The sequence below is a fragment of the Tachypleus tridentatus genome, chromosome 12 (assembly GCF_004210375.1).
Source record: "Tachypleus tridentatus isolate NWPU-2018 chromosome 12, ASM421037v1, whole genome shotgun sequence".
In the NCBI taxonomy this organism is placed as follows: domain Eukaryota; kingdom Metazoa; phylum Arthropoda; class Merostomata; order Xiphosura; family Limulidae; genus Tachypleus; species Tachypleus tridentatus.
The window spans coordinates 24,479,942-24,501,155 of NC_134836.1; the positions used below are offsets into that span (position 1 = coordinate 24,479,942).

The window sequence follows — 21,214 nt, forward strand, 5'->3', positions numbered from 1 at the left end:
TGTCATCCACATGCAAGAAAACCACATAGCAACTTTAGTAATCAGTGGCGGCGCCAAGGGGGGCTCGAGCCCTCCCAAATGAGCCAAGCTCACCAATATTGTTACCTACATATATTCATAAAATATGGAAAAAAACAACCGTCGTTGTTGCTTAACAATTAACATCAAAGAGACATAGATCTATAGAACTCAACGTCTTCATTAAGACGAAAGTATGTGTCATGCATCCAATAACAACGTACTAAATCTACTGAAACTCATGCGCTGTATTGCCGCTCCCTGTGTAATACCGTTCTATCTTGAGCTTTGACAAAGATTAGATAACCACGTTGATTTCAAGTTACAACAGATTATCAGGGATTTTACTTGATAAACCAAAGGTTTCGTTGTTGTTTTGAATTAAGCACAAAGCTACACAATGGGCTATCTGTGCTCTACCCTCCACGGGTATCGAAACTCGGGTTTCAGCGTTGTAAGTCCGCAGATATACCACTGAGCCACTGGGGGGCACCAAAGGTATTTACCTATTAATTTCATTTATCTTTTATCGAAAAGTAAAACATAGCATTCATGTATAAATGTATTGTGTATAGGTCAAGACTATGAAGCATTTAGCCAGTGTTGTGTTCTCTGCGAAATCATTTTGCATCGTGTATCAGCCATCCAAAATTTGCTGCCAATCACCAGAACAGACGCATTGTTTTGAAGTAATATTGATTATAAACACAACATGATGAAAGATAGTTAGCCTGATAGTGATCTTACTTTTCTTCAGAGTGTATTAACTTCACATGCGATAATTCGATTCTGCTATGTAAACTGTCTTTATGTTATATTTCTTTTGATTTGTAGCTTTACTCTTAATGGTATATTAAATGTTTAATATAATCTAATCTTGATTTTCTTTATTATTATGTATTACCTTGGGTGGAATTTAAGTGAGCTTCCTCTTTTACATATATGCATATTTTCATAAACAGATTATTTCTAATCTGTAATAATGAATTATTAATCAGAGTATGAGTTTCCAATGAAAACTGCATTGAAAATGCAGTTCAAAATAGCACACCTTTCTGAAATGTACCTTGGTATTTACATTATTATAATTTTTCCATCTATACTTCGTATTGATGACATTTTGGGAAGCCCCTCCACAGCTTACCTCAGCCCCCCAACGAATAAATCCTGGCGCCACCACTGTTAGTAATTCTACTAAAGCATATTTCATTCAGGGAAATGTGTGCTCGTATTGCTTGCTCCACTTGAAATGTGCATCACCTTTAGCAACAGTGGGCATTGAGTGCCACAGTCGTGGAGATATTAACCCCAAAACATCGATAATACAATTAGTTACCAATTAGTCTTGAACTGTTGAAGTATTTGTAGGGACTATACAGACAAATTATCTACACAAGAATGCACATTTTCTGCACTTCGTATCTGATCTAAAACCATGGACAGGTTCGTAATAGCCGACTCGAATGTTTGATAAAATTCCAAGATGTAATCCATGAATGCCAGATATATATACAAACTCCATTATCATTTCAAAAGTAGTGGGAGCACAAACCAGACCTCATACAATCTCTTCTAGTTTGACATGCCAGTATCTGGAGGCCAGGCTTAGAATTCCAAACTACAATACTGTTATTATAGACTTCCAATTCGTGAAAATCCTAAGTGGATTAAATAAATAATGTATTACTTAAAATATAATAGACCTAACAACTATGAATAATTTTTTTATATTTAGTAGAATACTGACATCAGCTTATTATCGAATATATAATTGTCATGTTTGTCTTATTTATTTTATTCACTTTAATTTTAAAATTGACTCGTTTGTTTTTCGTCAGGCAAGATCGATTTATACTAACAATAGTCATTGGCTAATAATAAAATATAAATGAAGGAAAATAATAGGAAAAATTCAAGTCGAAAACAGTAACTTCTCGCTTTAATCAATCTGTGCTGCAGTTACTGGTACCGAACTTCTACAAAAACCTGAATAAAACAATGGTTGAAGGTCATTTTTCAAACTAGTGCTTGGTTGTGACATTGTTCGTACTGAATTAAAGTTGAACCATGATTTTTAACACTGATGCTATCATAGTGCTTTATGCGCAATGCAACTAAACCAGAAACATATACAAGGCTAATTTCCACAACGAATACGACACTGGACATGACTACTCCCCTTCCACAAACTAATAAAATTAGTAAAACATTTTTTCCTTATTTCACACAAGATGGTAAACGCTTAGCACAGACCTTTACCGATATATTGATGGAATTATAGACAACACATTTTTGCACCCTTACAGAGCTCCACACGGGTCAGGAAAATGAACGAGTTATGCAGTGTTTTGAAGTACAGTAGTAAATTTTACCATATTATCACCAGCCAAATAGTTTGGTAAAATTGACGATACACAAATATAATTGTAAATTTATAAACAATTTTCAATGAGCACTTCCTGCACCTCATGAAATAGAGCCCTGAACAGTTGTATGTTTACTTAATACATTTATGTCAGGGCAAGAAAAAGATGCTTACTGTAGCTTAAATTAGGTTTATAAGTAAACATGGCCTGAACCATAAATCACGTTCTGGACCAGACTTTCTTTTTTAACCAAAAAGAACGAACAATGCATATTACAACAGCAGTAATTAATAAATATGGCTATAAATGGTTCCCTCAAAATATAACCACTTAGTTTAAATCGTTTTTGATATAATAGGGTAAGTAAAAACTACGTTTTGGAAGAGAAACACGAAACTCATAATACAACTCCATATTTATTTCACATTATTTTGTATTAAACTAATCTTCAAACACCTAAAAATAAAATCCACATTTAAAAGGCAAAATTAGAGTGGAAACAAATATAATATAAATTTGAGTTAAAAACTAATCACAGTGCTGGCATTGTCCATTAATTTTGCACTAATTGTTTGCTATAATGATCTATGTTAGGTCCAAACGCAGAAAGTAGGAAAGGTGGTGAGGGGAAACTATTTTGTTAGCTTAAAAGCACAATCAGCATACTTATGCTGAGTGGGGTTGGGGGGCATGTTTCTACTTTAGCCAGAAAATACTAATGCTTCACCAGCAGATTTTAGACAATGTAGAAAATGCTAATTACCTTAAGCAACTGTGCTACAAGTATAGAAGCATTATTTTTTTTTCTCCACAGAAAATAGGGGATTCAGCTGAGCTCTTTTTCTGCAAAGATGTGTGAATGTATTTGCAATATTTCAACTTACTTTTGTAGATTACATAAACAATATAAAGTTAGCTTGTGGGTTTTGTTTTTAACAAATAGTAAAATAAGTATGGCCAACTATTCTTTTCAAAACCTTTAATGAGCTATAACAGTATTAGGTAAAGATTGTAAAATATACATGAAAAAAAAAAAACTGACCCAGATATTGATAACTTATTAGTATTCTTAAGAACCTACAAAATAATGTACCAAATATAATCATACACTTTCACTTCATTCATTAAATGAATTAAGTACTGGAGGCAATGAGAAGAATCTTTCATTTATACTATTAAGAAATTATATTACAAGTACCCTATCAAAAAATAACTTACAAAAACAATGATCATTCTCAAACCAGTTTATATACGTTAGTCTGACACCATTTAGTAACATCACACAATACCCAATATTTCTAATTTAACTGTATAAAAGTCTTTAAACTTCAAAAACTTCCTTAGCAAAATATTTTGAAATTAATTTCAAGCAGATACTTTTGAAAACTAATTTACTGATATGTAAGTGTTACACTTTTTTTGTAATATAAAACGAAAATACACATTAAATCTGCTTTTATTGTGTTTCACATATGAACAATCTTACTTTTAAAAAAGGACAGAAAAGGTCAGATCACTTCAGGAACTAAAATGAAAATGTTACTATAGGTAACTAAAAGAACCTTGCTTTTGAAACATTTGAAAAGTAATGAAATATGAACTACTGAGTTTTGAAATAATGTGTGAACAAACAAAGAAAATACAAAAGAAAAACTTTGATCTTGCAACATAAAATACATGTTTAAATGAATACAAAGTTAATATTTTTAAAGAACAACAGAGTAACAAGACATCAAATAGAGGTTTAATACACCTTTAGCTTTCACATTAACAATAGAGCTCATCACAAGGAGTTATACAACCTTAAACAATGTTTAATTTTTAGATTGCTGAATGGCTAACAATTTAATGGTCTTAACATTTAGAATACTATAATAATCAGCTTTCAGAGATTACATTTATGATGGATTAAAGTTTGAAAATAATTCTTAAAAAGAGCATTGATAAGGTCCAACCTAAAATACTGTTGAACAAGAAAAAAATATTAAATAAAATTTAAAAAATTTTTTTTACTTGAACAATTTTTGGAAAGTTATAAAATATAGAGTAATAAGCCTGTACCTTTCAACTTTTATTTTTAAAATTTTACAAATAAATTATTGTGCAAGTAAAAACGTTTAATTGGTTTTTAAACACATTTTTATCATGTCTATATTTAGTGAATTTCTGTGGATTTTTATCCTTAGTAATCTTCATGAAATTATTCTCTATGTTTCACTATTAAAAAAAATAAATTATAAAGGCAAATATTTTCAACTATAATAGCTAAATGTATCATACAATACAAAATTATCAACTGATCACTCAGAGGTTTTATGTAATTATTTGCATTAATCGGAGATTGTTGGTTCGCTGAAGCATCTGTACATTTAACACTTTTCTACTTAACATATCCAAGAGCACTGACTGATCTAAAGTCTGAAGACTCCATGCAAAGCTTTTATACTTTAATGAAGCTACAACTAACATTTATATAGTAACCTTCTTCTTTTAATAGCTGCACAAGTGTACATAGATAATTTCATAAAATAAAATAACATTTCAATTAGTATTTTGTGATCATATTATGCCATTTATTTCAATAGAAAATTCACAGTCCATATTAATTCAAAATATGTTTTGTATATCCCTGATATTATAAAACTATCCAAGCTAAGAAAATTAACAAAACTTCATATTTTAGTTTTGAAACAATAGAAAAACCACTATGCACATTAGAAACTTAGACAACAGCAACACCAATTGAAAATAGTGACCTGGAAATGTATTGTGAGCTCAGTTTCAACATCTCATTTATGTAGCAAGACCTTAAAACACAGTTCTGACAAGAAGCTATGCCCTCAGTCTTTTAAAATAACATACATGATGCTTCAAATCCAATATCATAAAATATTTAAGTAAGAAACTTCTTCAGCTATTCCTGAAATAGAAAAAAAAGTCAAGGTTAGCATCGTAAAAGCTACAAATCTTTTGAAAAAACAAAAAATTTTTATAACTCAAAACCTAAACTAATTCTGCTGAAACAAGGAAATTTACTTAGGATTAAAAAAGTATTTACATAGTACAAGTAATTGATGCAAAAGATAGGTATTTAATTAATATTTTAAATTAAGTTTTCTAACAGTTAAGATGAAATTATAATAATTTTGTAAATTATCCATATAAAATTTGTGTCCCTCTATGCTAATATTGACACATGACTCATTGTTTTCTTGTACAAAATCAATTGGGCTAATATTAACTAATACTGATTGAAACTAAAGTACTCAAACCTAAAATATATTTGGTTTCATTACAGCTACATCTTATGCTCAGACTGAGATTTTCATCCATTATTCCAATTTTATTCAATATCTTACCCATCTGATCAACTTTTTCCCTTTACAATCTCTTAAAATACTTTCCTCTATAGTTACCATGCATTACATTTCATGTTTTATGGCCTCATCTGTAGTGTGCAGACAAACCACACTGCTGACCTTGTGATTTCAATATTGTTACCTAGAACTCTCCTCCTCTTAGCATTCCTTACCAGTATGAAAAAATGAATGACAATACAGAAGCTCTCTCTCTCTCTCTCTCTCTCTCTCATAGTTACACTTTACTTCTAAAACTATAACCTAAAAATGACATCCTTTGTCTGACCATTTTGTTGTAGCTAGAATAACCAAAGTATTAAAAATGTAACACCTAACAAATATAACAGAGTGAATTTTAAACATACAATTTTTCTATCTGTATTGCTTATCATACATCTTGAAGAGGAATGGTTAGTGTCAGTAAAAAGATCTACCTACTAAAACCAAGGACATTCTGACAACAATATCTGTAAATTAAAGTTGTATGCTACAGAAGAAAAATTTATTGTACTTAAGGTCTAAAGAAGTGCTGTATCCATGGGTGGCCAAGAATGTACTAACAGTTCTAAATAAGCAAAAAAAAAAAACTTAAGACAGTAGATAAAAGAAAAAGCCTTAAGTGGTCCACTTTTCTTTTTGCAAATCAAGGTAAGAGTAACATTTAATCATCAAAGTATTATCAATATTCATAAAACAGATTTACGTTGAAAAGCCTGTTTACGCACACAACAAAAACAAAAAACCTTCCTGCTTTTTACACGAAGGTCAAAAGCGATCCCAACTAATGTCCTAGTAAAATCAACATTGCACTATGGTGCCACTACACAGAGACAAAAGGTAAAAAAAAAATGTGTTTCAAAGCTTCTTTGCAACTGTAAATAGTACAAGTAGTTATAACATACAATACACTTGAACAAGGCTTTTAAACCATAAAACACCTTATAACATTTGCTGCAGAATGAAAAACAAACCTAAACTATTTCACAAAAAGAGAACTCAGAAGAAAAGATCCTGAAAATAAACTAGGTCTGTGCAAGCTAATATTGACCTCCTGAAAGGAGATGATACCTGTGAAGGCAAATACATAATTATACAGTGACAGGAGAACTACATACAGAGACAAATGAAATGCTATTATAAAGCCAGAACAACTTACTCAAATCTATTTATTCGAGCTATAGTTGTGGGGATAAGTTAGTTCATTCAGTCAAAAGGTGAATAGAAGGAAGGATGCAGAAGGTTATCATAAACAGGGTTTAACTAATGTCACAAGTGGACTATCTCAGGGATGAGTGTTTGGAGCTTTGTTCTTTTTAATTTATATTAATGACAAAAAAGAAATAGTAAAAACAATTGATTAAATTTGGTTATATTTGTTCTTGGATATTGGGGTAATAAGATGCTGCAGGTTTTCATAATTTAACCTCAGTGCTTCAGGCTGATCCATCTCTTAATCCATCCAAAGCAATAAACTTGTTGCTATTGGTAGAGCACAGAGGGTTTTAGACTGTATTTGCAGAACATTGAATGTTAGCCTAGAGAAGCTATTTTATTGTATGTCAACAGTTAGGCTATATTTAGAGAACTGTTCAGTCTTCAGCTCTTTGCCTCAGGAAGGACATTGAATTTTCAAAATGTTCAGAAAAGGGTTACTAGGATGACACCCAAGATGAAATCTCATTTAATTTCTGTAGTGCATATTGGTGCACAGAAGACATAATACTAGAAATAAACAACCTTAACACTAAATTGTTGTTTTTCTTTGAATGGACACACAAAATTTTGCTACAAAATTCTTTCAAACATTTCAGCATTAATTACAGTTTGTGTTTTAGTGGATGCTCCTGAAAAAGTTGTAAATCAAAATCTTGAATGTTCAGTTAAATAAAACCAAGAATTTGGTTTCATGAAGTTTAGTTCTAATATTTTTAACAGGTTAGTATCTCTAAAATAGTATTTTCATCACAAAAAAAAAACAAAAGGAAAGAAAAGGAGTTAAAAGGATATCTGATTGAGTTGTTCAAGATTAGTGAGAAAGCTGACAAATGCCAAAATACATATTTAACTTTTGGTGAAAATGCTACTACTAAGGAACACACATATTTTGGTAAAATAGAAAACATCTCCAAATTATGCAATTTCATTTTTATAACTAGGTAGCTGACTTTTGGAATGGGTTGTCTTTAGAAGTAACTTTAATCCTTAAATAGCAGCTACCTTCAACTGATGCTGTGACTTACAATATCCCCACTGTTTATAGGTTAAAGGAAGGCTCAATATTTATTAAACTGTTCAGATTTGTGTTTTTTTAAGTGTAAGTGACAGCTTTGATGAACGACATGACCTTTATTGCCTTTAAATCTTATGTAGCAAAGGCACAGATTTAGAAATATATTTTAAAACTGTTTTAAATTTCTAAGTAACTTGAAATATAAGCAAACAATTGAGATAATCTAATACAGTAAATTGATGACTTAAGCTATTTCGTAAATTCACAACCAAACCTTTCCCTACTTTGCTTAATAAATGGTATAATTGTTAAACCAAAGTCACATTTCACATTGCCTTCAATCAAAACTTGAGACCTTCAAAAAAAAAAATATAAAAAAATTTGTAAGCATATATATAAAAGTTAACTAGAAAGGTTGAATATTTTACACATATCATCTGATCAAGTCAGAGGGTATTATTAACATTTGGACAAAATACACTCAAACTCACCCATTTATCTTTCACAAAACAAGTAAAATCTGGTCTGCTTGTTTTCTCATGTAAGACAGATGATTAGGAAGGAAAATAAACCTTTCAGACAGTGACACAAGATAAAAGAAATGTAAAATTAAATTATAGGTACAAAAATTATTGAGGCCTTTAGAGCTTAAGCAAAAACACACAACTGCCGAGAAGCAAAGGTAAACAGGCACTTATAACAGAGAGATAAATGTAAAGTACAGCAAACTTACCAGTGAGTGGTACCAAGACCTTAAGTTTAATTAAGCCTCCTAGTGCTAAATTATCAAAAATGAATTGATGTTACACAATTCTAAACAAAGAAACTGAGGTACAGATGATGAATAAAAGCTTCAAATAACTTACCACACAAGTTCTTTCCAACAGCAATTTTCAGATACCCATCCACTCCAAACTTTGTACCCCATGAATTTCGAACAATATAATATGGAACTGCACCTAATAAACCAAGCTCCAGATAAAGTTTTTTCCCAGTTTAAGGCTGAATAGCGTTTTATTACATGAAATTTCATAAATTAACCCTTTCTGATATACTTTGATTTTTTTTCATTCTCTCTACAGAATTACTTTACTACTGAATTGCATGAAACTGAGTAAAAATTTACTAAGTAGTGTCAACTTTGTGCTAAAAAATATTTTCATAATTTTATTATGTTCTTTTTAATCTTTCTTTACATCATGAAATTCCAGAATTTTGTTAAAAAGAAACAAGAAAATATTAAAATATAGTTCCCTTTTTCCTTACAATTAAAATGTTTTTACTGTTTATCTTGACATGTTTTCAATAACATTTCTTGTAGAAATATTTTGCTACTTTCAGCTACAAATTATGCAAAACACTACATATGCAGAAAGATTCATTGGTAACTTATGACCTGAAGTTTAGGCTAAGTAACAATGTTTTTGCTAATAACAACATTGGTCAAAATCAATTTGTGTTTAATAAATTCTATATTTTATTTATGTTCACTGCACTCAGAGTTCATAACAATAACACTCAATAAATAGGGATTTGAGTCAAATCCAAGCTACCAGAATATTTTACCATCACTACAATATTCTTTAAACCTACTTAGCCTTACTTGATGTCTCACATTAGATTAAAATTCTCATGACTTTAAAGATTATATTCTTTAACATGAAAATGCCATTACATACAAAGAGACTTTAAATAAACTAGAAAAAAAAATATCCAGAATTATGGTTGTTATAAAGTCTTCTAAATTTCACTACAGGAGTTACATCAAATTATTTTTTTCAGAAAACAGTAAACAACTAACATCACAGTATACATTACCTGAAATAATACATAATACTCTGTATAGCAATATAAACTCTTCCTAAGACTATTTTTGGATCTCTTTCATTAATTGTTGTTTCCACCTTTTTATGACATCTTTGGTATAGTTTAGAACTGTTTTTTCTAACATCCCTTAGTCAATATGCAAATGTTTTCAAAATGTCTAACTTCTCTTTCAGTTCAGTTTAGACAAGAAAAGCTGTTTAATTAAACAGCTTTACTGCTTGCTGCCTGCAAGCACCTTATTTGTTAACTGACAGTTAACAGTTTTTAGCAGGAAAGATGATGTCCAGCAACACAAAAGTCTTTTCTGTCAGCAAGTTAGGCAATAACAGAATAAAATTAAAAACAGATCTGAAGTGTAGCTGCTCCTATCTACTATATTCACAATACTCTAATTTTTGATGCATTTAAATATTTAATTTTATAGGTTGCTTAAAGAAGTGCATTATTGTTAAAATGTACTTCAAAAACAAATCTCACATTTTTACCTGCAGCATAGTGGATCACAGAAGGGCTTCAAGATGATATTCAAGTTCCAACTTTTAGGTGATAGGTCTATCACCTATTAAGATATAATTAGTGTTTTGGACTCAAAAGGTCAAACCCTTTTGATTAATGTATCTGACCATGCCTAAGGTATCATATATTAATTTACCCTATTCCTGTCTAAATGAATTTCAATTTGAAGATAGGTTGGTAGAGATCCTGATAAGCAACAAAATCAAATCAGGTATGTGTACCCCATGCTTGGTATTGCTTGAGCATAAAAACATATCTAATAAAAAGGAAAAATGGTCTCATAGATCACTTAACTTTAAGCCATGCAAAAAAGAATTGAGTTGCATGTCTATTGAGGATTCCCTCTTGTTTATAATGATGAATCTTTCGAAATATTCTGATGCCCGTATTCCCAAATGTGCAAGTAGCACCCATCAATTATGCTGACCAACTGCAACAGGGAATGGGTATTTAGATTGGGTTTGTTTTGAATTTCACCCAAAGTCTAGTGCACAATCTGTGCTATCTATTCCTAATTTAGCAGTTAATGACTAGAGGAAAGGCAGCTAGTCATCACCACCCACTGTTAACTCTTGGGCTACTCTGTTACCAATGAATAGTGAGATTGACTGTCACATTATAATGTCCCCATGGCTGAAAGGGTGAGCATGTTTGGTGAGACAGATAAGAAACTGTAAGCCTCAGATTGCAAATCAAGTGCCCTAACCACAGAGTCATGCCTGGGTCACCAGCTCATAACCATGTAAGAATTCATGATAATAATTATATTATGATTTTTGATAACATATGCATACATTTACAAAATTTTGCATGCTATTGTTAAGCCTTACAGGGTCTTTTTTAGATACAATATTTTTAGATTAAGATTTTTTCATACAATTGTTTTTTTCAAAATGTTGGCTATCCAACTGAAAGAGCAATTTTCATTGTAAGATTAAAATTATTTTTATGCATCAAAATTTTCAAATTTCACTTTTAAAATATTTATTACCTCCAGATAATTATAAATGTTTTATAAGTAAAAACTACGTTTTCTGTAAATTTTCAGGCAATAATTGAATATTTGACTAATCTTGTAACCACCATAAATAATTTAGAAATAAATGATTTTTTGCACACTAGAATTACTACAAATTATAACACGAAAACAGAAATGTTTTAGTCTATGCAGCTTAAATATCATAACATGATAAATATATATAACCTATTATTATTATTATATTGATCTTTCAGCCATTGCTGGGTAACATCACAATATACAATATAAAACTGAGCTTTAAGAAGCTGGCTTGGATATGTTTAAGTGGTCTAGTAATATCTTTTAAAATACAGTAACATTTCAGTCATAATATACATACATAGATGATTACTGTTTAAAAAAAGTTCTTAAACTTTTCTTAAAATATTGATGAGTAAATAAATATAGCAAATAATTGTGTTGTTTACTGTTCTAGTTACAATGATCTTTGCACTCAGCTTCTGCTTGCAAAGGTTTCTAATTTTGCACATGGAAGATGTGAAATGATAATTTTAGGTTTCACACATAGATTTGAAATAACCAAAAAAGTCATAATTAACTATACTGATACCACAGAATTCTACTGTAACTTACAAATCTTGGTAACTAAACTGTTATAGTCTAAAAATTATAAACTTTCAAGCAGACTAAAGACACAACCTATTTTCTTTAAATCTTGGTTTGAAAGATTTAAATGACTGAGAAAAACCACAAGGGGAACATTCTAAGCTGTTGATTAGTTATTCAGACATATCTAGAAGTATGCATATAAGGGACCATTCCTAAAAATTAAGAGAGGCAAGTGGAGCCCTCTGTTCTATTCAGTACATGAGAAACATCAAGACATGAGGTTCTTATTTTATATTCTAGCTTGTCAATATCTGTAATTTGAATTCCTAATTCATAAACCTTGTATTAGGGCATTAAACATATAATCTGAACGAGTGCTGCACTCGGCACACAAATATTGATGTTTTTTTTTAATATTTACTTTTACCTTAAGTTAGCTAATGTGTAATACTAAATTTTGAATCTATAATATGTAATTTGACACAAAACTTGCTGACATAAAACTGATAAAATAGTCATTTAATTAAACTTCAAACACAAGTCAACAAATGGGATGATATGGCCTTTGACCCAAGACTATAGGAAGACCTGTTTCAATAGGGTTAAAGAGCTCTTTTGTTTAGATTTTCCAGCTTTTGGTACTCAATATGTAAAGTAACTGAACTAAGATTTTTGTTTGACTTTTCTTTCAACCTTTTGTGAGATTCTACTGTTAGAACTTTATCCTTGTTTTAACATTTAGTTAAAGATTGTCTCAACTCTCTCGCTACAGAGTTGGTGAATTACACGGACCTTGTGATGTCTCTGAAGTTTCTAGTTTTCATTTATAAAATAATGTGTACACACACACACCCACCAACATTTATTTTATTTGCAGATGACTCGTGTAAAAAAACTGCATTCCACAGCAAAGTGTGAAGCAGATCAGAGAACATGTTAGGCCTCTACATCACAGATTGTATGTATTTTCAATTTTACCTTTGGTGAAATGAAATCTGCAACAAGATTTTTGCACACCAAAAAAAGATCTAAGTAAAAACCTTACTTTATGTGTTGACTACTTGAATTAAACAAATGATTTAATTTAGAAACAGGAACCTGAATATCAAATTTAAAGTAATAAATGTATAGTTCATTGAATATGAAACTAAAAACAACAACAAATTAAACGAAATAAAAAATATGGAATGAAATACAAAGACAAAAATTAGACAAGTGCTGTTTATCCTTACTTGTCTGATCAAAGCCAACAATTTGGACAGCATGATTCTTGTCAGTTTCACAATTGAACTGAATGACTCCACCAAGATAATCTTGCCACCCAGTAGCATCCACTGCTGCTATTATAGGGCCTTGCTGATATACCAACTGCAACATTTCAACTTCATTTCCTGTAAAACTATTAAAACAGAAGTTTTTAACAGTCACTCATTTTTTGAAGTAAGACTGATACAAAACAAGTAGTGAAAACCATTAGTACTGCATTCAAGACCATATAAAAAAGTCAAATACAATTGACTTTAGATCTTTATCAGAAAACAAATTACAATATCAATAATAAACATTACTAAACAACTGCCACTCTAGTTTTAAAATATCAATGGTAAAGCTGAGCAGTCAAGAAACAAACACCAATTATTCCAATATAACTTGAGTTGATTAATAAAATAACTGATTGTTGTTAACCACAAAGCACTATTTGTGCTTTACACCCACTCTGGGTTTTGAAAACCAATTTTTACTGTTATTTGCCCTCAGACTTATTACTGGGTCAGAGGCTAATTAAAACTGGTAAATTTTCTTGAGAGACTCCAAAAATCTCCAAAATAAATTCTCTATTTGCAAACTTGTTTACTTTCAGTTTCATACTTTGAATCAATAAAATGACTTTACACCACCTCAAGTTCTCCTTTCTTGCATATTTGTTAAAAAACTGGAGTAGGTAGATAGTTGTTTTATTAAGCATTGCATAACTGTACAGAGCCACCCAAATCAAAAAGGTATTCCCCTTGCATGCTATGAAATTATGAATTAAATTTCTTGTACTTTATTTTAACTACATCTGTTCTTTTAACAAATATGTTGTTTATTTTCCTTAAACTACATTTACTTCCAGTAAGTAAATCAAATAGGTTATGAACTGATGTTTTTTTTCTATTGCACAGTTGCCTCAAAAAACTAAATTAAAACACACTAAGAAAATCATAGATAATTTATACAGACCACAAAATATCTCTCTCTTAATGTTTAACACTTGTTTATAGCATATACTGTACATTTTACAGGGTCAATTATGCATCTTAAATACCAACTACCAACATTTAAATGAATAATTTTTAAAGTAATTAAACTACTTTTATAGTAAAAGGTTTCATTTTTTTTAAGCCATTTGTAAGTATTGTTAAATTTCTAAACTCTAAAATGTATTATAAGAAAGTTACTTTTATGAATTGTATACACAAGTTATATACTTTTAATACATTAATACCATCCACAACAAACCACTTTTTTCAAACTTTCCATACACCTCGGCAGCAATTTTAAAAAATCAATAATATCCAAGAATAAAATAACCTCAATTTTTCAAATTTTCTGTACACAGTATTTTTGGTTCAAAATGGTTATACTTGGACTCTCACAGCAAATTCATACCCACATTCATTTCAAGAAGTATTGACTATTTATCATAGCCCTAAGACAAAAACAAACACAACGCCACGATACTGACGGATGCATACAGTGTACAACTGAGATACCAGAACAAAAATTTAGATTTTTGAATTTTTACATATAAAATTAGTAATTAAGTTTTAAGGTAATCTACTGACAATTTTTATACTACTTTCCAGCACAAATTTATTGACATTTAAATGTTTTTAAATATTACATTTCGAAGCTACATATGCAATTTTTCACTCTGAGCAGCTTTAATTTACCACAATTTCTAGAGTAAAGTATTTCTAGTTGGTTGTAAGACTGCTGCTAGTTGTATGGCTACTCACTTATCACAGCTGAAGTCACTTGTTATTTGAATTCCTTTTTTAGGGCTAGAGGAAGAAAAAATAGCAACAGTTAAAACTTATTCTGAATAGTGTAAAAGTTGTTTTAAATCAAAGTGACAAATTTTAATGAGGGAAGAGTGAAAATTCATAATTATTGTTACAAACTTTGCTAAGAATTACATATTCCTTTACATGTTATAAAGGCTGAAGTCATAAAAACAAATGCATAGATCTACATGTAGATCTATTACCAATCTAAATTTATAATTAAAAAGTTTTTATTTTAAGGGTGTAAAATTGATTTAACAACATGAACAAAAGTGTTAAACTCATTTGATCACCCTGTAATCCAAACATATGGAACAAAATTTCCTATATCTTAATCACAAGAATAAATTTGGAATAAAAGCTTATATATAACTTAATAAGATATGTGAAATACTATCTTAATACAGAATTTTTTAGCTGAATGAGTTAACATAAAATATTAATTTTGTTTTCATTAATATCCATTCAGAAGTAAAAAAGTCTACTTTCCTTAAATGGACCAATTCATTCTGTTGTTTTATTCACTTTGAAATTATTCTTATGACAACATTTAATAAATCAGAGAGCCCAACCATAACCATATGAAAATTCACAACTTACTTTATACAATCATTTTACTTGAATTACAGCATTAAACTAAGTTACAATGTAGATGTAATTAAAAAAAAATATGTCCATATGTTTGCTGCATGTGGTCTCTTAAAGTAGGATTACCATTGCTAAGGTTAGAATACAAGCTTTGTTATCTACTAAATACTTCAAATTAAGATTCTACGTTAAAGATAATGCAATTTCATAAAATTTTAATCTCACAACAGTAAACTAAATAACAGACTAACTCAAACATACTGTTAATTTTTACAATGGAAATACTTCATTAATATTAATGAAATTCAAAACTATGAAAGACAATGAAAATTATTGAAACTGTCTTAACAATGCAATGGATTAAAGCTAGTTTTCAAATGAATTACAATAGTAGTACATTATTTTAAATTTCACTTAAGAAAATTAACACTTAACACCTGGCACAACAAGTTATACAAAGCTACACCTTGATTTTTAACATATACATCTTTCATTGACTCCTTTTTTTCACAAGAAAATATGTTCATTTATTTTAGAAAAATGTGCAAGGAAAACTATTTAAATTCTTGAAATACTGTATTAGAAATACACTCGTCATTTTTATCCTTAGAGAATGCTTTTATTTTAAATGAGAAATTACTTTATAATAAGTTTCACTTTGGAGAACCTTTTTATATTAAATACAATAGTTTAGAACAAAATGTTTCTCAAATTTCTATAAATTTCATTTTGTCCCAGTATTTTAAAGGATATTCTTTTGACAAAAGAGCATTCTAAATTAAACAATATTTAACAGATATTTCTTTGGGTTATTGGATTGTATGACAGACCAATACAATTCTAGTTATTTTATATATTTGTCACAAGTTTATAGGTTTAATGAAAAAATATTACTGTATATGGTAGTGGTTGCATAAAGTAACAATGTTTAATATCCAATAAACCAACCCCACATTGGTGAAGGAATGTTGACTATTATTCTGAATTTACTAAGTACGTACACAAACTTTGCAAGGTATTAATAAAATATACAAGTCTGCTGTACACAGAAAAAAAATCACGTCACATAAACATTTGAACAAGATATTTGTAAACTGATTGTCACTTGTACACAGACTAACATGTCAGAATGTAAGTTAATATTCACATGAAATATACAGAGTGTTCGGAAAGTTACTGTGCAGTTTTGTAATCATATGTTATTACATTTCAGATTTTGATCTCAATATGGTTTTAACAACTGAAGAACATGTACGGCTCATTGAACACGTATTCCAAGAAGGTGGTAGATACACGTGGTGCTACAGCGATTTGCTGAAAAATTCCCAGATACACCTGTTCCACATTGCAATAAATATACAAGTGCACAGTGACTTTCCAAACACCCTGTACCTTATCTATTGCAGTTTGTATACATTTGCATAACCTCTTGAACTTATGAAGTGCATGTCTAGTTAGTTTTTTAATACAGGAGAGTAAATTATGATGCGTAGTGTACAGGGATAGTGAAAAAAACAATCACTAATCAGAAATGTAATGTAAAATAAATAGTTGATAACTCTGGCATCAACAACATACTTTGTTAAATGGCACTGTTAATAAATCATAGTACAGGCACTTTGACCATCCATCTGTGCAAACAATAATTATATTCAATTATATACTAGATAAGAAGGTTACTTATGCTACACATCTTTTGAAATTATAAAATGAAAAAACACTGTCATACCTATAGCTACATACAGTGAACAGTAGAAGAAATCAAGTGTACTGTGAGTTTAAGAACAAAGGTGCACCCCCTTATACAGCCACTTATCCATTAAAAATTCTCATTTCAACTTGAAAGAGAGAATTGGAGACAGGATATTTGTCACACTTCTTAGGTGTCATCCTTGTAGTTTAATGTCTTGAATTATACTCTTTGCTGTTTTCTACACCTGGAATTCTTTCCCTTATATTATTAAGTTTAATTGTTTTGTTCATGTATTTATGATGCTGAATTACTCATCTACAAATGATTTCTTTTATCTATATATATATATATGCACATTAAAACTTTTTCAAAGATGTACTATAGAAATTTACTTTTATACATATTTATTAAATAAACCTACTTTTTTAACTTGCAAGGTTGTGCAACGTTCTTCAATGGATACTGAGCTTCAGTCACGACACTAACATTATACTGAAATTGAGATTAAAATTAATATCAACTGTATGCAAACACACTTAAAAATACAAATAATCAGTAAAGCTGTCTCATTAAATAACTGCTGCTGGAAGTTACAACTGTTGTAATACAGCTTAAGTTTTGCTTCCTAAACACACTCCACTAACTTTGGTCTTTTAAAACTCTGTGGAGTTTTGTTATACAGGAATAACACTTGCTAGTTATAATTAACATGGAACAAAAATATCTAATTATTTATGATTAATCCACCAAAACTACAAAGTCAACTATAAATAATAGTTAGAGTAATATATGTAAACATTCATCATATATTCCTAGATAAATAAAATTCATTGTTTTAACAGTAAGATGTGTAAGAGTCAGATCCACTTTTGTGGAACACCATAAAATTTATATACAAACAATCTTGTGCTCTTTTCAGTCCAAAGTTTGTGATACAAACATGTATACTCTTATTTTATATGAAAAATTCCATGTTTAATAGATGCTAGGTAAGCACATCAGCTTTAAGTGATCTGCAGGAATATCAAAAGTTTAGCAACCTTTGGGTTAGAAAATTTCCACAATTTTTGTTTTCCAAACACTTTCTAGTTTTATATTTTACTTTGGTTGTATGTACATAAATTGTACTGTTCCATAACAGATTTAAACCTTATCTTAGATTACTTAACGTGGTATTGTACATTTAAATGAATCTCTAAAGGCTAGTACTTGTTATTAACTACCGAATTTAACAAATAAAAACCTGTGATTGGGAAAAAATAATAAATAAATGAAACTCTTTAGTAGCTGTTCATTATTATTATTAAATAAATGATAGTTAACATTTTTCTACCTTAAAATGCATTTTAGGTAGATACATCTTTGCAAAACCAAAAGCCATTACTTTCTACACAGCACCAAGTAATTTCCTGTGCATGCCAGAAAGCAAACCTTCCACTCCCTACACAAGTATTGTGCCAGTTTCTGATGTAAGCATTAGATTATAGTATTCTTGTGATAGGAGGGGAAGCCATTCTAACTGTGATGTAATACCCACAACCACTAGAGTACACGAGCACTGCTCATTCTTGATGATGCAAACTAAATACATCAGAAATGAAGGAAAAGAATAGAAGGTGATGAAGAGAGAAAAGTATCTATCTAAAGTATATTTTCAGGTATCTAAAACCTTAATTTCAGAAAAACTAAAATTCACTGCACCAAGTCCAATAATCCCACACTAAGCACTTGAGTAAGATGAGTATAGAGAAATTATAAACATGATCTTCGTGAAGAAAGTATCACAAAGGGAGAGCCAAAGGAGTGGGACATCATGAGGTAGGGGTAGCTCAGTGCAGCACAAACTGATGGAAACCCACATCCACCTTAAGCAAGAAATATTCTTTGCCCAACAGAGTTGGTAGAGCAAAAGATACTGTCTCAAAATTGTTTCAGTGCTAACATGCCACTACAATGGAGTGATCTTACAGGCAGACAAATGAACTTCAAAATGCAGTGTGACCATGGCTACATGTCAAGCTGTTCCATGCTATAAAAATATGAGATACTCACCACATAGGTGAAGAAGAGCAAACCCAAGATCCATCTGAATGGGCCTAACCACCATAAATGGCTCATTTTACAATGGTAGCCTTACTTCACAAGTGAGGAATGTGTCCATTTGGTCTAATATCAGTGGAACTGCAGTGCCTAAGGAGGAATCATCCACACTGACCTATTCAGCAGCTTTAGATTGGAGATCCATGGGTTTTCTTGTACTCATAATATAATATATGAAATGGGGAAGGGGTGTTCTTGAAAACAACAGTAGTAAAACATTTGCAAGATCAAGAAGGCTCAGCTGAAGTAATAAAAGCAGAAGGTTAGGAAACCTGCACCAAGATCAGAAATGAACTTACTTTTGCAGGGTACAATGTCAGTAATATTACTGAATATTAATGTCTCCAGCTTCCCTGAAAATACTGAATGATTCCTGTGAAGGTATTAAGAATCTTCAGATTGTGAGAAACTTGGGAACATTAGTGCATAATTAGTTAATACAGGAAACTAATAATGAGGTGGTCCATTTTGTGAAATTTATTTTTTGTTATCAGTTAAAAAAGCAATGAGCCAGGTAAAGAGAGCACAGATAGGCCTAATGACAACTCCAAATGGTACTGGATAAAACCTTAATACTAGATTAAACAATAACATAATGGATGTATCCTAAAAGTACAAAATCAGTTAAAAGAAAATCAAATAAATAATTCAAATGAAAGTTTTGACTGATAAGTATAAAATTTAATATCATTCATTCATACATTGAAGAAAATTAAGGAAAGAAAGCTGACCAACAAATAACAGTGAAAAATTAAAACAATAAGGACAAACATTATGATGAATTTAATTGAAAATATACATGATGAAAAACAATGCAGAAGAAATAATCAGCCCTGTGTTCATATACTAATGCTCATGAAGGATGTGTTATCTTTCTACTGAAGGACAGCCATCATCTAATGAGAATATCACAAGTTGAAACGTTACAATTTGATATTTGTAGGGATGGAAGTTCAAGGCTCGTAGCACATTCAGAAAATTACACGACTTTGTAATGCAAGTAGGCAAGCATAATTTCCGAGTTACAATTTTAATAAATGTAACATTTGTTATTGGTACATTAGAAACTAATTTAAACATGCACATACCTATATGTTTAACATATCCAAAAAATTTCAATTTCTATATTTCATATGTATGATATAAAATTATTTTGTAAATATATCAGACCACTAACTTTATCTAACCATATGAGAGCAGCACAGGTATCACCTCCATCACAACCTTGGTTCTTCCCAGTAGCACAGTCAATGAGTTGTTGCACACTGAGCTCTTTTAAGATGCCACTTTTAAGTGCATACATAGTTTCTATTGTTTCGACTGTACTGAATGCCCTACGACAATCAGAAAAAGAATTATTTATCAATGCACTAGAGCTTACTTAGGCAGTTGAGTTTGTAATATATTACTTATTGTCAGGTTTTTTATGTATTGGCCAGATTCTTACAGTAGGTGTTACTGACTTGTTGGTAATAAATTGCAACAAAGAGAAAAGTACACAGTCCACTTGTTTTAAAATAATATATTTAAAGGGTATCATTTATATACAAATGTTCATTACACCATTGGTTATCACTTGTTTCTAGAGCTTTAAACAGTGTTTTAAGTTCCATGCAAGTTGGTTCAATTACTTCGGAACACAATTTAACAACACATATTATTCTCTATTCTGTTAATACAATAGAGCCTGTGATAATTGCACTTTAAAGTCATCACTATAATTGTGGTTACCCTGGGTATCTCCTGAACTTTAAATCACTATCTCTTTTATGTCAAAGTTCATAAAAGTTGGTTGAATTAGTTCATAACACAACCGACAAAGTTTTCTTCTCTGTTATAATACTACAATGCGAGTTTCATTTTAAAAATCACTACTACA

At 30.3% G+C, this 21,214-nt stretch overlaps 1 protein-coding gene across 2 annotated transcripts in view; it reads right to left on the reverse strand.

Moving 5' to 3' along the window:
- Positions 1-3,351: 3,351 nt before the first annotated feature.
- The window catches only part of LOC143235236 (cathepsin O-like), a 33,267-nt gene continuing 15,404 nt past the window's right edge, over positions 3,352-21,214 (reverse strand). For both annotated transcript variants that reach the window (XM_076473197.1, XM_076473198.1), the window contains 6 exons: positions 20,513-20,669; positions 17,657-17,727; positions 14,907-14,951; positions 13,137-13,303; positions 8,840-8,932; positions 3,352-5,304 (listed from right to left, as the gene is read on the reverse strand). In XM_076473197.1, the coding sequence (XP_076329312.1) occupies positions 5,267-5,304; positions 8,840-8,932; positions 13,137-13,303; positions 14,907-14,951; positions 17,657-17,727; positions 20,513-20,669 (571 nt within the window). In that variant the 3' untranslated portion in view covers positions 3,352-5,266. The remainder of the gene's footprint in view (positions 5,305-8,839; positions 8,933-13,136; positions 13,304-14,906; positions 14,952-17,656; positions 17,728-20,512; positions 20,670-21,214) is intronic.